Below are 14,754 nucleotides of genomic sequence, written 5' to 3'. Positions count from 1 at the left end.
GAGGGAAAAAAAAAGCAGGAAGCGACAACCTGAAGTTATGAAAGGGTACGCCGCTGCAGAAACGACGTCACCGACACCTGCGACAGGCAAATAGGTTTAGGCACGCGCGGCTAACGGGCAAAGGCAACACGAGCGCCGTGCACAGGTGGCGAGTCCTAAATGCGGGCTTCGCATGCGCCAGACGTGTTTTACCACGTCAAAATCGACGCTCCTGGGAAGTGTGAGATGTCCACCGAGACCTACCTGTACGCTGTATGAACCGACCACTTCATCCCGACAGCATGAAAGATCCAACATGTCTTTTTTTTTGTTGTTGTTGTTGTTGTTGTTGTTGTTTTTTTTTTAATATGACTGCCACAGAAACGTCGGGCTCTCGAATAGCGAATGAAAAACAGTTCGCTTTCTTGGGAATGCAAAGCAACAGCACAGCCTCTCAATGCGCTTTACTGCTTCAGAGTGGCTGCCGTCCTAGTTAGGAATCTTCCTCCGTCACTTATCTTTGTCTGCATTCATTTTTGTGTCAACTTCGCGATCTAGGCCCGACTGAAACTCGGAACGAATACGTCGGAATTACGATCGAACGTCGCAAATGTCTCTTCAACTCCAAGTTAGTCTACGAGGCGGAAACGTTGTTGCACTAAGAAAAAAAAAAAAAAGAAAAGGAGACCGAGTAAATAAAAAAAAAAAAGGAAGGCTCGTTTTCCCGGTTAGCCCCTGCAAATATATATACATACATACATACATCCAACAAAAAAAAAAGAAGAAGAAGCCACGCTGAAGCGGGTCTACGCACTTGCCATACGCTCGCGACGCGTACCTGCCCACGTAAATGCAACGCGGAACTGGGAGCACTGGCGAGAGCGTGACTGTCGGGGGAAAAACGTTTTTCCCCGTCCGCTCAGAGACACAACTGAAGTAAGTCCCCTGCGCCGCCATCGCAGCGAGCAATCTTTCGCGGGGAACGTTTACCGCACTCGAAAACACCCAAACGGCACGCCTGCGCTTCTACGCCTCGGTCAAAACCCACCGACGATGCACAACGCCAACTTAACCAAAATCGAGCCCTTCCGCCTCAACTTTACTACGTCTCGAAGATGCGGAAGCGAGGCAGACTTTCAGTTCGAATCAGTTTCGTGAAAAACTTCTTATTCCTCCGTTGTCACTTTGTGGCGCATGCAGGCGCACCCCGGGACGCGCCCACTAAAAGCGTTTCCCACAAATGCCAGGAAGAAAATTTGGCAGCGCGTCGCCTCGGACGAGACCTTGAACGCGCCACTGTCTCCAATACGTCGTATTTCCTCTGTTTTTCTTTTTCTTGATGTGGGATGCATTTTAGGACTCGTACCACGCACGTTCGTTATCGCGAAAAAAAAAAAAAAAAAGCTGTCGCGCCATCAAAACCAACTGCGCCATCCGTCAAGGCACAAGACATCGATCGGCGTATGCCGTTCGAAAGGTCTTCACGAATATTTCCAGAGTTTCGTGGGCGCCCAAAGAAATTTTGAGAGGTTACGGCCCAATCTCATCTCTCGCAGCATGCCTGATAGAGTATTGGTACTTCCCCATCTGATCGGGGCTATAAACTAAGCAACAATATTGTTACGGATGAAGGAGGAAGAGGAGGACTGTGGCGCGGGAGAAGCGCTCGCGCTAGGCCCGCTAACATATTCATGCCTCAAGCTTACTCCCTGAAATAGTCTCTCTCTCTCTCTCTCTCTCTCTCTCTCTCTCTCTCTCTCTCTCTCTCTCTCTCTCTCTCTCTCTCTCTCTCTCTCTCTCTCTCTCTCTCTCTCTCTCTCTCTCTCTCTCTCATCTCACAAACACACGCACGCACGCACGCACGCACACACAGCACAGCCCAGCACAGCACACTGCCTGAAGATGATAGTAGCCACGGCCTTAAAATGGTATGGTAGACTACAGCATAGCACGCTTTTCTTCTCGAGCTTTTCCTCTACCAACAAAGAAGCGCTTTCAGTTATTCTCATAAGTCTTGTCGCGCCGAAACGATCACGTGCCATTGTGCGGCCTTATGCAATCAACTGCGGTCCGCGACGGCCTTATCACCTTCGTGAGAGGGCTCATAATCATGGCGTTGTTGGCGGGGGTGAGCAGTCTTCAGACGTGGCGTATAATTCGCAAAGCGATCGCTTTCCGCAAGACGCTTCCAACCTCTCCCTTCATCAGTACCGTTGCTCGGTTTTTGCAGGTGCTTCCGCAACCATGAAGAGATGCTGGCTTGACAGGAACGTAGGAGAAGCAGCGCATTCGAGTGCTCCCGCGTCTATACAACCGTCATGAGCTGACAACGAAACGCAGGGACAGAATCAATTCCAAATGCCCGAACGCTCGTGGAGCTGCCGCCGCCTCGACAACCGACGTCGATTGGCGTTCAACGCGCGAGTGTGTGGCATCTGCAGGAGTCTGAGAGCGAAATCTATTAATCTAGTTCGGTGCCCGGATGTTCACGTTTCAGTGTCCGGAAGAAAGAGAATCGACGCCCGCATGAAGGCAAAACGGTGCCCCAGATGTTGGGCTTCGATTTCATTCTGACGTCCCCTTGAGTTCGCCATCAAAATCATCATCATCATCATCATCATCAGCCTGATTATACCCACTGCAGGGCGAAGGCCTCTCCCATATTTCTCCACTTAACCCGGTTCTGTGCTAGCTGCATCCACTTGACCCCTGCGAACTTCTTAATCTCATCCGCCCACCTAACTTTCTGCCTCCCCCTGCTACGCTTTCCTTCCCTTGGAATCCAGTTTGTTATCCTAAGCGACCATCGGTTGTCCTCTCTTCGCACTACATGTCCTGCCCATGTCCATTTCTTCTTCTTAATTTCCACTAGAATGTCGGTAACTTGAGTTATTTCTCTGACCCACTCTGCACGCTTTCTATCTCTTAATGTTACCCCTACCATTTTTCGTTCCATAGCCCTCTGGGTTGTCCTCAACTTAAGTAGAACTCTCTTGGTTAGCCTCCACGTTTCAGCCCCATAGGTGAGTACAGGCAAGATGCAACTGTTGTATACTTTCCTCTTTAGCGATACCGGTAAGCTGCTAGTCATAACCTGTGAGTGCTTGCCAAATGCGCTCCATCCCAATCTTATTCTTCTTGTTATTTCCTTTTCATGGTCCGGATCTGCGGTTACTACCTGTCCTAAGTAGACATATTCGCCTACTACTTCCAGTACTTCGCTACCTAATGTAAACTGCTGTTCCTTCCCGAGGCTGTTGAACATTACCTTAGTTTTCTGCATATTGATTTTCAAGCCTACCTTTCTACTTTTTCTGTCTAGGTCATCAATCATTATTTGCAGTTCATCCCCCGAGTTGCTTAGCAAGGCAATGTCATCAGCAAATCGCAGATTACTGAGGTATTCTCCATCTACCCTTATCCCTAACTGCTCCCATTCCAAGTCTCTGAATACTTCCTCTAAACAAGCTGTGAATAGTACTGGGGAGATTGTGTCTCCTTGCCTAACACCTTTCTTTATGGGAATTTTGTTGCTTTCTTTATGTAGAACTATGGTTGCTGTGCAGCCACTATATATATCTTCCAGCACTTTCACGTACGGCTGGTCTACCTCCTGATTTCGCAATGCCTGCATCACCGCCGAGGTTTCAACTGTGTCAAATGCTTTTTCGTAATCAATGAATGCTATGTATAAGGGCTGGTTATATTCCGAGCATTTTTCTATCACCTGATTGATGGTATGGATATGATCGATAGTAGAGTACCGTTTCCGAAACCCTGCTTGATCCTTTGCTTGATTGCAGTCTAAGGTTGTCCTGATTCTATTAGCGATTACCTTAGTAAATACCTTATAGGTAACAGACAGTAAGCTGATTGGTCTGTAATTTTTAACGTCATTAGAGTCCCCTTTCTTGTGAATGAGGATAATGTTTGCATTCTTCCATGCCTCCGGTACCGTCGATGACACCAGGCACTGCGTATACAGGGTGGCCAGTTTTTCTAGCACGATATCCCCCCCGTCCTTCAGCAAATCTGTAGTTATGTGATCCTCTCCAGCTGATTTCCCCCTTTTCATAGTTTCTAGTGCTTTCTTGACCTCGTCCTTCGTCACTGGTGGAACGTCTGACTGTTTTTCCCTACCGCCAATCTCATTACGGTCCTGACTACTTTGGCTACTGTAGAGATCTGTATAGAACTCCTCGGCTACTTTGATTATCGATGACGTTGCCCGCCTTGTCCCTTATCGCATACATCTGGTTTTTGCCTATGCCCAATTTCTTCGTTACCGCTTTAAGGCTTCCCCCATTCTTTACAGCATGCTCAATTTTCTCCATGTTATACTTCCTTATATCGGCCACCTTGCGCTTATTGATTAGCTTTGATATCTCGGCCAATTCGATCTGGTCTGTTGGATTGGAAGCTTTCATACTCTGCCGTTTCTTAATCAAATCTTTCGTCTCCTTAGACAGCTTACCGGTATCCTCTCTAACTATCCTACCGCCTACTTCTACCGCGCACTCAGTAATGATATCTCTGAAATTATTGTTCATTGCCTCTAGAGTAATGTCGCCATCCTCAGTTAGAGCCGAATACCTATTCTTTAGCGAGAATATGATAAGCTCCATCAAAATCATTTGATGCTTAATACCAACGGCCTAAGCAAGAAAAATTTTATAGCGCTGTTCACCTGTTCGCTTCAAACTAACGCGCGGCCGCAATACCTGGCTTTCCCAGTACACGCCGACACAAACACAAGACGCAATCGCTTGCTTTTCTCTTACATAGCGTACACCTTTGCCTCTCCTGCGTGGGTTGCTATGGGAGCGACACTCACCTCGTCGAAGTAGTCGTTCCAGTCTGACTTGGTGATGACGAACTTCACGGAATCGTCCAGCTCCTCCTTAAGGTCTCTGCGCAGTAAATATGAATCCGGTTCCATGAAACGCCAGTCCTCGTTTTGAAGCACTGCGTGTCGACAATAGTGCTCCGCGTTGAAACTGCTAAAAATTACGCTCCTGGACTAAATCGCGCAACCTTATGGCAATACAGACTTGTGCAATGCTATTAACGGCATCGCGATGATCGAAGTTCGAGCAGAGGTTCGCGCGGCTCCTGCAGCGGGCGGCGACTGCAGCCAAGCGGGTGCCGGCGAACGTCTGACGCCCCTTGACAAGCCCCGGTGCTGCGCCGCATGACAATTGCGCATTGAGGGGAAGCCTCGGCGTCGGACTAGTCTGGAGCTTCGCGCCTCATCCCGCCGCCGGTTCCTTAGCGTCGCCCCCTCCTCTCCTTCTCGCGCCGCGGCAGATTCGAAGCGGGAGACCACCGCGTTCGCTAATGGACTCTTGGTCCTTCACCAACTGCTGCCTCCCAATTTTGACAATTCAAGTGGCAAAGGTTTGCGTCCTATAAGCAGGAGCGCTGTCGCCGGGAGAAGTCGCAGTCGTGAGCAACATTGTCGTGAGCGTCCGTCGAGTGCAATGCTACTCGCCTATAGGGGACGCGCCAGATTCTCCCTGGCCGTCGATGTGCGAAAACTGTCGCGTGTAGCCAGTAGCTTTCGGCTCGCGTGCCGACGTTGTTCTGTTTTGTACCATCACCGTAAATAATGTATAAAGTCGCATTTCGCTCGCCTCATCTTGTAGATTCGGAGCCTTGATAACCGGACTCGAATCGCGACACCTTGCTTTTATATCCACTGCTTAAATACACCTGAACAGCGAAAAGCCAGGTTGGCGGCTAAACGAGAGGCTAACTGTGCGCAAAAGCGCGCAAAGGTCGAAGCGGCTTTGCAAACCCATGTACAAAATAACTTTCGCTCATTATAACCAGGTTGAAGTAGGGTTAAACCTCCACCAATTTTTTAAAGCGCGCCGCTAGGCTTCATTTGCGCCGCTAGGCTTCAAGCGCCTCAAGTGTATTGAATTAAAATCCGGACATCGACCCTCTATGTACGGGCCCAAGCCCGGCCAGGGCATGCATTTTTAAGCTCGATCCCGGAGCGGGGCAGCCGAACAGCTCTGTACCGGCCCTCGCTCGGTCCAGGCCTTGGCCTTAGGGCCAGTCGGAGTCCGAACCCATATTATGTTCTAGTATGCGGGTCATACCGGCTGTGCAACGCAGTCAGTTGTAAGCCAGAATGTGCGGCGAGTAGGAACGGCTATCGCCCACGGCGGGAGTCCATATGTTGTGATTTCTGTGCTTTTGTTTGGTGCTGCCTCCATGCTGGCATCTGAACAAACGAGACGAAACTAGAAGCCTATGGAATACGGATCCTCGTGATGAGGAATGGCCAAAGGGCAACTCTTCAAATTGTTCTTCTATATCTATCTGATAACGTTTCTCTGCGCGGTTTATTTTTGCTGTTGCTTTTAAAAGCACGGAAGCGGCAAAAGACAGAAGGCCGCGAGTAGTAGCAGCGTTGCTTCGTGCATGAGACGATATAGTAAGCACGCGTAAGCTATAGGCCAAGAAGCCGCAGTTGCCGCGTGTGGGCCCTCAACAATGACCCCGCGTCACATACAGCCGTGCTGAAGGTGAGAATCACCGACTTCGATTTCAATTTAGCATATCGTTCTCACTTCAGTCAAAGAAACAAAAGTGGCTATACAGAGATATGCTGGCCCGAAGGCACTGCATCTCGGAACTACGATTCGAAAGGCGACGTTGGGTTGCATGCGCCCTGGGCCGCCACGAACTGTAAACGCCGTTTCGAAGCGAGTCAATCGGCGACCCGGAAACTACGCGGCAAGATTGCTCCGCGCATCCACACTCACCCGTCGTGGCCGACGATGTACCTGGTGAGGGCGCGCCTCTCGTCCTCCGGGAAATCACCGTGCAGGAGGAACGACTTCCCCGTGAAGAAATCCGGCAGCTCGGGCAGGTCAAGCGGAACACGCTCTGACGAAGGTGCGTCGGCGCGGGAACCACCGCCATCGGATTCCGAGCGCGCAGACTTCGCTTTCGCCGCCGCTTGCTGCTGCTTCACTCTGCGTACAGGGAGGAGAGGGAGAGGGGGCAAACACGTGCATATCACCCCTATTTATGCGCTGGGCTCATAAAACTACACAGCAAACATATGCTGTGGCTTGATTATATGCGGGCTAGACAGATGGCTGTGATACTCCATTGCGGATGCACTAGCGTGGTACAGCCGAGAATGTGACTGCTTAAAAGTATGCAAAATACCTACTACTCACTGGTGTACAGCGAAACAAGGCGTAAGGCGCCGCCATACTAACATCTCCGTAAAAGGGCGATTTTGTTTAGCGAGACTTGCGAATAGAGGCTTCAGCGTGCACGCTTCTCGGTTACGTACCCCATTTTCGAAAAGACTTCTAATGCCTGGCAGCTCATCTGCACAATCTCATGGCTCAGACAGCCTATAAAGTTGAGTATTTCGAAATAACAATGCGGCGCTGCAACGTGAGGTATGCAAATCAAAATGGGAAAATGGCACAGTTGTTACACCCCCACCCCCCCCTTTTCAAACGGTAAGGCTGAACATCGAGGGACCTCGCGAAAGCACGTATCGTAACACCAACTAGTGGGGGCTCCGCTTCAAGGCGATGCCGCGAAAAGTTGTGCGGACCGCGAGCTTCTGGTGCGAGGTTTCAAAATGACCAACTGCAGTGCAAGCCGCGCCGCAGGCTCCGGAGATATCAGACCGGGAAAAGTTTCCGTAAAACACTCGCGCACTGCCGTTTAATTCAGCAAGAAAGGTAATAATAATAATAATAATAATAATAATAATATTAATAATAATAATAATAATAATAATAATAATAATAATAATAATAATAATAATAATAATAATAATAATAATAATAATAATAATAATAATAATAATAACAACAACAATAATAATGAGCGCAAAATGCATTTCATTCGAGAAGCAGAACGTTCAAACCGGCACAGTGACTAGTAAGGCATCAAACTATAACCGCCTGGCTGTAGCTTAAGCTTGCTTGCAAACGAGCGAACGAGTGAGACAGCGCCAAGTGTAGTACGCAGTATACGCACTTTTCGATCTCCTCCTCTGTGTCAAAATCTTCGTCCTTTTCATCGACATCTGTGGGGGCATCGAAATCACTCTCGCCAGCACTGCCGTCCTCGTCATTCCGCGTCGAGGCTTCACGGCGCTCCGATTTGTCCTCTATCAGAAAGTAGAATATATAAAAAATCATAAAGACGCCTGAAGAATACAATCTCGTACGTAATATTCAACTTTCTCAGCACACATTACATCGTACTTCAGTCAGAAATAGGTATCCCGTTGGCTGAAATGTAAGCTCTGAAAACAAAAAAATTTGATACCCAGCAGTTGCCATCGGGAAGGGGGGAAAGAAAGGAGGGGGGGGGGGCTGAAGTTGCTTGCGTGCAGAAATGCGAAAGCATTGAGAGTTCTGTGCTTGTAGTTCCACTATGAGTTCTGCATTTTGTTGCTTAGTGCCAGTGCTTAGTTGCCGTTTCGATAGTCAAATTCGGACGAAGTCAAATTTCAGGGGGTCAAGGGACCAAATTTTCGAGGTGGCCTAACCTAATTTGGAGGCCACCACTGAAGTGGCCATACTCAAATTAGGTTAGACATCAATTTTGATCAAATTCTGACGAGGTCGAATTTCGGGGATACAGGGGGCCAAATTAATGGAGTAGCCCCAATCCAATTTGGAGGTCATCACTGAATTTGCAATAGTCGATTTAGGCCGAACATCGACTTCGGTCAAATTCTGACGAGGTCAAGTTTTGGGTGTCCAGACCTTAGGGGTGACAGATTCTAATTTGAAGGTCACCAGGAAATGGCCATACTCTAATTAGGTTAGACATCAATTTTGGTCCGATTCTGCCGAGGTCAAATATTAGGGGCCCTGGGGCAAAACATTAGGGGTGGCACGTCCAAGTTTAGAGGTCACCATCAAATCGGCATATACCCTAATTAGACTGGATACCAAATTTGGCCCTCGTGTGTTATTTACCCATGCAACGGATTATTGACAGTTCGTGCGAACGCACTTTGATGACAGGCTCTGTGCACGCACTCTGCCGCCGCGCTCTGGCGGCATACAGAAGCCAAGAAATGCTTTCGCATTAAAATTTCTCCGGGCAATGGCTAGTAGCGTTGCAGCAAATCGAAGTGACACGTTAACTTACCCGCATGACATAACAGCCTAACAGTGACAGCACGCTTTACAGGAGATTGCAGCCAGTAAAGGCAGAGTAAAACGGCGCATTCGATATTTCACAAGAGACAGAACGATTCGGGAGGTAATCAAACGGCATGAATAATGGAAAAGTAAAAAGTAATCAAGCTGAGCTCAAAACCGTAGATTCGCCTGCCAACTGGCCGGTATGTCTCTTTTTCATCCAGAGCTGTCAGCGGCTCAGCCCAGGAGACAGGCTCATGCTTGAATAGGTCGAAAAAGAACGTGGTATATATGATGCCATCAAAACTGCCGGAGCTGCTGTGATAACATCAGTTCCCCGATGTCGGATCTCACAATATATAATCAAGAAACAAAAACCACAGCGTTTAAGTTCGAGAGTCTCTGCAAGAAAACTTGCCTGATTTATTTCTCGTTTCGGTAAACATGAGTTCTAAAAAGCGCATGTCAGTCATGAGCAAAAATAAAGATCTCGAAAGCAGTCAGAATTGAAACGCCGAACGAAAACGACTACGCTGTAAAAGTTAATTTTGTTCAGTCTACAAGTTACTGAACTCGTGAGTGCCGTTTTCATTACCTTCTCATCCATGTCGCGAACGCCGACACCTTTTCCACTAAACGGCCGTGAGCCAATACCTCTTATTTCCAACACGCGGAAACACAAACTGCGCGCGAGAAAACAACCATTGAGTGTCACCAGGGCAGTTGTATTTTAAATAGATCCGAATGTTTGGGCGCCAGAACGCTTCATACAACGGTACTCGGCACTGCGCACACTAATAGGCCTGGCGGGAACGTGCGACGCATCACAGCATGAATTCAGCCAATGAATTGGCGCGCTTTCTTCCCTAGCTAATAAACTGCGCGCGCGCAGCGGCAGGTCTAAGCACGCACCCTTGACGCCAGCTGCGCATGCGCTCGTGCAGCCTCTTGGAAGCGCGCGCGTGCGCAGACGGCTCCTCGCAGAAGCGGATTGCGCTACACATAAACACATTATTGAGAAGGTGTCTCTCAGGTCGAACCTTACCCGTGTGCTAAGTATTACTAAAGGCTCGTTCAGATCCAAATAATCCGCCAGCGGAGGCATTTTTAGCGACGACCAAGGCGGAAAGCGACACAGCAAAGGCGGTCGGTACAAGGCCCATTTCAGGGCCTTATATGTCCCATCACGACAATTTCCGCAGTTGCAGCCGGCGTCCTGGTAGAAAAAAAAAAATCGAAGACACTCAAGGTCCGCCCTTAAGGAGACGCGATAGTGTGGGCATTGTAGCTTTATTTGCTATAAAAAGAGCCTCACGTGTATCTTTTTTCCGAGCTCCAAAGAAAGCCCGCGAATTACAAAACAAATCACGTGAGTAGAGCATTCGGCGCCACTATTGCCCTGCTCTACAGAGTGGCTTGAGAAAAAATCAGATGGGGCCGTGGCTTGCAGCGGCAGGCCGATATGTCTGCGGTGGTTTCTTCACCCGCGCGAGCCAGTCGACGCATGTGACAATGCGATCTGCAGCGAGCCCGGTGAGCTGGCCAAGCGGGCTGCAGCCGTCGCCAACTTATCAGCCTAACGCTGTAACTAGGCTATCGAGACAGGGCCGCAGGTGATTTTGGTTCACTCAATCCACTGTTGAGAGCAGGGCAATCATGGCGCGCGAATGCGCTGATCACGTGATTGGTTTCGTAATTCGCGAGCTTTCTTTGGGGCTCGAAAAAAAAAGATGCACGTGAGGCTTTTTTTCTTTATCAAAAATAAATGAAATACGGGTTTCTGAAGGTGCTCTCCAACTTTGCATATCACATTTGTTGTTTAAAGTCAATATTAAGCAAATTAGACAAAATTACCTATTTAAATACTTTCTTTCCGAAACAAAAAAAAAATGCTTGTGGTGCACAGGACGGCTGGCAGCTGTATGCAACTGATTTACCTAACATATCAGAAATATTTAATTTTTAACACTTGTTCCAGGTTAGGTGGGACACCAGGTATAAGCCAATGCTATGCAAGATTTAGTCGCACACAGGAAACACAGAAACATACAGAAACTGGTTTGCGCCATGGCATGGCCGCACTGCGATTACTCTCCAAAGGCTCCAAATTGGAAAGGCCAATGCGAAAATAGCAATTAAAACACAATATGAAATCTAACGACCAAGGCCGGTGAATGGTAAAATGCGATGAATATTTTATAGGTTTTCGGGACGGTTTAAATTTAAAGCAACACGGTAGGATGAAAAAAAAAAAAGAAAAAGTCGAGCGAAATGTTCCGACCGAAGACATCCCCGCTGTGCAAAACCAATCGAGTGTCCGGAAAAGTCTCCGTTTACACTACCCTGCAATACCTGCTTCCGGAAAAGTATTTCCGGCAGCCGAACGGCGGTGGAAGTTTTCGCCTTGCCACCGGGAACCAAACCTAACGTGCTAAGCTTTCCATTCGACGAGTTAAACTTGGTCCAGTGCGAATGGCTTCCCTGACTTACATTTTCCTTGTTAGTTACTTTCAGGCAGCACACACGTGCGAACAGTACATTGCAGCACTTCTCGTCTCAGAAAAAGTTTTTCGTGCAGAAAAAAAAAACTAAAAATGAGAACACTCAAAAATCCAAGGATCGAAGCCATGGTGTTCGCTGAAGAAAAAACTCCCGCCTTCGCAGATGCAAGACTGGATGATGTGCAACTAAGATGAGGGAAAAAGAAGAATCCGTCTTGCTGTTGTTGGCATCTTGAAACGTAAATCCGTCATCTCGTTTCTTCTTCTTTTCCTACTTCATCTTCTCTGTCATCTCCCTTGGCTTGGCTCCTGCTTTGGCTTGCAGATTTCGACGACAACTACAACCACGGCAACCGGATTCAGTAACTTAATTCGGTTTTCTAGTAATAGATCTCGAAATAAAAAAAATCTTATCAGGACCTATCACCATGTTCAAGGAAATTAAAAAAAAAATTAAAGCTTCGTCACTTTCTCCCGCTGCACATGTCACGACTTTTAGTGTACACGTACACACTCCAGGAAGCGGTAAGAGGTAAAATTACGAATTCAATTCCTTGCGCTGTTCTCTGGGGTAAAATGCGCGAGAAAATGCATACTCTATCCTACCTCGCGTAGAGTCAACGCTTTAGCCACGGCGTTCTATGGCAAAGCTGCCTCTGTGCCTAAACAATAAGGCCATCATCAGCGCACATATCGGCGTGCAACACAGACTAATTACAACCACCACCTCCGGTCTCTATACCGAAAAATAAAATGTGTTAGATTTTAATTTGCCCGACCACGACGTCAAACCTAGTATGACGCCATCGCCTACATCTCTCTGGTTCTTGGCACTTCTAGTGTAGCTCCCGAGCCATTTTAACATATTTTTGCGCTGATCTCGAAACATTACCGTGACATCATGTACAGCGGGTAGCATTCTGAAGTAAGCTGTTTAGTTTTATAAGTGCGGCTCCGGTAAGTATACATTTATCGCCACACTATTCATGCGAACGCACTTTGATGACAGGCTCTGTGCACGCACTCTGCAGACGCGCTCTGGCGGCATACACAAGCCAAGAAATGCTTTCGCATTAAAATTTCTCCGGGCAGTGGCTAATATCCTTGCAGCAAATCGAAATGACACCTTAACTTACCCGCATGACATAACAGCCTAACAGTGAGAGCACGCTTTACAGGAGACTGCAGCCAGTAAAGGCAGAGTGAAACGGCGCATTCGACTGCCATAATGACTACCTGGTGCAGCTCACGCTGTAGTTCAGTACTCAGACTTTTACCTAACAACCGACCACATTTCTCTAGCCACTGTAGAATGCCAGTAAAAATTGGGGACAACAACCCTGCCGCGATTTCGTGCTATTTCACACCTGCATGTATAGTCTTTGTTAAAAGTGTAGAGCCCATGGGGTCTGCTTCTGAGCCACTTGGTGTGGCTTGTAATGATAATAATAATAATTGGTTCACAGGAAGGGAAAGACGCAGTATCTGTCACATTTGTTTCTGTGAACACCTAAACCGCGCCGTAAGGGAAGGGAGGAAGGTGGGAGTGAAAGTGGAAAGAGAAAAAGAGGAGCCATAGTGGAGGTCTACGCAGTAATTTCGACCACCTGAAGATCTTTAACGTGCGCTGACATCGCACAGCACACGGACGCCTCTTCATTTCGCCTCCATCGAAACGCAGCCGCCGGCGGTCGGGTTCGAACCCGGATACTCCGGCACAGTAGTCGGGCGTCTTACCAGTGCACCACTGCGGCGGGACAGGCTTGTAATGCATTTCCAGTGTTCCGAATCTCTTGATAGTAAGAAGATTTCATTGCGAAAGCAATACTAGTCGCACTTTCAAGCCTTCGCGTGACCCGGCCGCAGTTACGTCTTACCCACGTGACGCTGTGACGTCACACCCCACGTGACACACGGGGTGGCAGGAGCTGCCAACTTGGGTCTCTCGTTTCACATGGGACGGTTATGTCAGAATCAGCCTGCTAGGACCCTGCCATTCACTTTACCTTTTTTTTTGTTGGTTTTCGTGGTTTTGGCTCGAACCAAAACCACGACGTCCGATTTCGCTGCTCGTCTGTGACGCAAACAGAAGGGCATAATAAGCTACTGGTTAGCGGAATCGTCTCACTAAGGCAAAAAGGCATCTCTTGGAGCACGTTGCAATATCAGTTAGTAATAACCAATGTCTGTGTAAGCGTTGCCGTTGGCGGCGTCGGCGTTGTGAGCGAAAAATAAAAATTATGCAGACACTCAAGCTCCGCCTTGAACGGTATGACGCGAAAGTGTTAATGGCGCCCATCTGCGGCACCCCTTGTAGTTCTTCGTTCGCGCAGTAATTATCAATCCCTTAACATAAGCTAATTTGCCACACTTTCTTATTAGCATGCAGTACTATGCTAGCTACCACGTTATTTAACTAACTGGCGTAAGCGACCGTCCGAAATAGATATAGCTCCGCTTTAATCGAGCTGTACAAAAGTGCCTGCGTGGCTTAAGATTAGCTTGATTTCTATCCCACCCTCCCCCCTCAAATCAGCAAACTGAAGTTGGCAGTTCCCCACAACTTTGTGATATCATGCGGTCTCGTGACGTCAGACAACCCGCCAACCAATCATATCACCCGGCCATGTCACCTGCCAACTGCCACCTGCCAGAGTTATGCCCGCGTTTATCCGCTGATAACGCCGACAACACCGGATTTTCTGCAGTGGCATTTAATGCTATCGCGTTCAAACCAGACATGCCCTTAGCAGGTGGTAGCTGGCACGAGAAATGGCGAGCTCTGATTGGTCGTCGGATTCTTTAACGCCACGAGACAACATGACATGGCCGAGCTGGCAAGAGCTGCCAGCTGTGATAGCAACTTGAAGTTGGGAGATTGAGAAAGGAATCGAACACGCTCTCCCAAAACCAAGCAGGCAAATGTATACGGCTTGGTTAATGCTGGACTTTCAAACGTCTTCGAATCTATCCCCGTGGAACGAAGGCGGTGAGCGAGGTGCGTGCAGGACAAACGGCGGAACAGTTCCGGAGGGTCGAATACTCCGGCTGGCCGTGGTAAAAGTCATCTCTTGCGGGTGTTGTCAGGCCCGCTGGACTGAGGCTGCAAGCCTCGCAGAGGGCGGCTCGTC

The 14,754-nt window shown here is 48.3% G+C and overlaps 1 protein-coding gene across 2 annotated transcripts in view; it reads right to left on the bottom strand.

Moving 5' to 3' along the window:
• The window catches only part of XRCC1 (DNA repair protein XRCC1), a 104,115-nt gene that overhangs the window by 14,672 nt on the left and 74,689 nt on the right, over positions 1-14,754 (bottom strand). Inside the window, exons 11-13 of one of the 2 annotated variants that reach the window (XM_084607027.1) lie at positions 8,002-8,134; positions 6,756-6,968; positions 4,814-4,889 (exon numbers count right to left, since the gene is read on the bottom strand). In XM_084607027.1, the coding sequence (XP_084463153.1) occupies positions 4,814-4,889; positions 6,756-6,968; positions 8,002-8,134 (422 nt within the window). The remainder of the gene's footprint in view (positions 1-4,813; positions 4,890-6,755; positions 6,969-8,001; positions 8,135-14,754) is intronic. The other variant, XM_084607028.1, reaches the window with a different exon arrangement.

This window comes from Amblyomma maculatum, chromosome 6 (assembly GCF_055883805.1).
Source record: "Amblyomma maculatum isolate TAMU_Amacu chromosome 6, ASM5588380v1, whole genome shotgun sequence".
In the NCBI taxonomy this organism is placed as follows: domain Eukaryota; kingdom Metazoa; phylum Arthropoda; class Arachnida; order Ixodida; family Ixodidae; genus Amblyomma; species Amblyomma maculatum.
The sequence above is the reverse complement of the archived record's forward strand: the minus strand, read 5'-3'. Positions and strand labels throughout refer to the sequence as shown.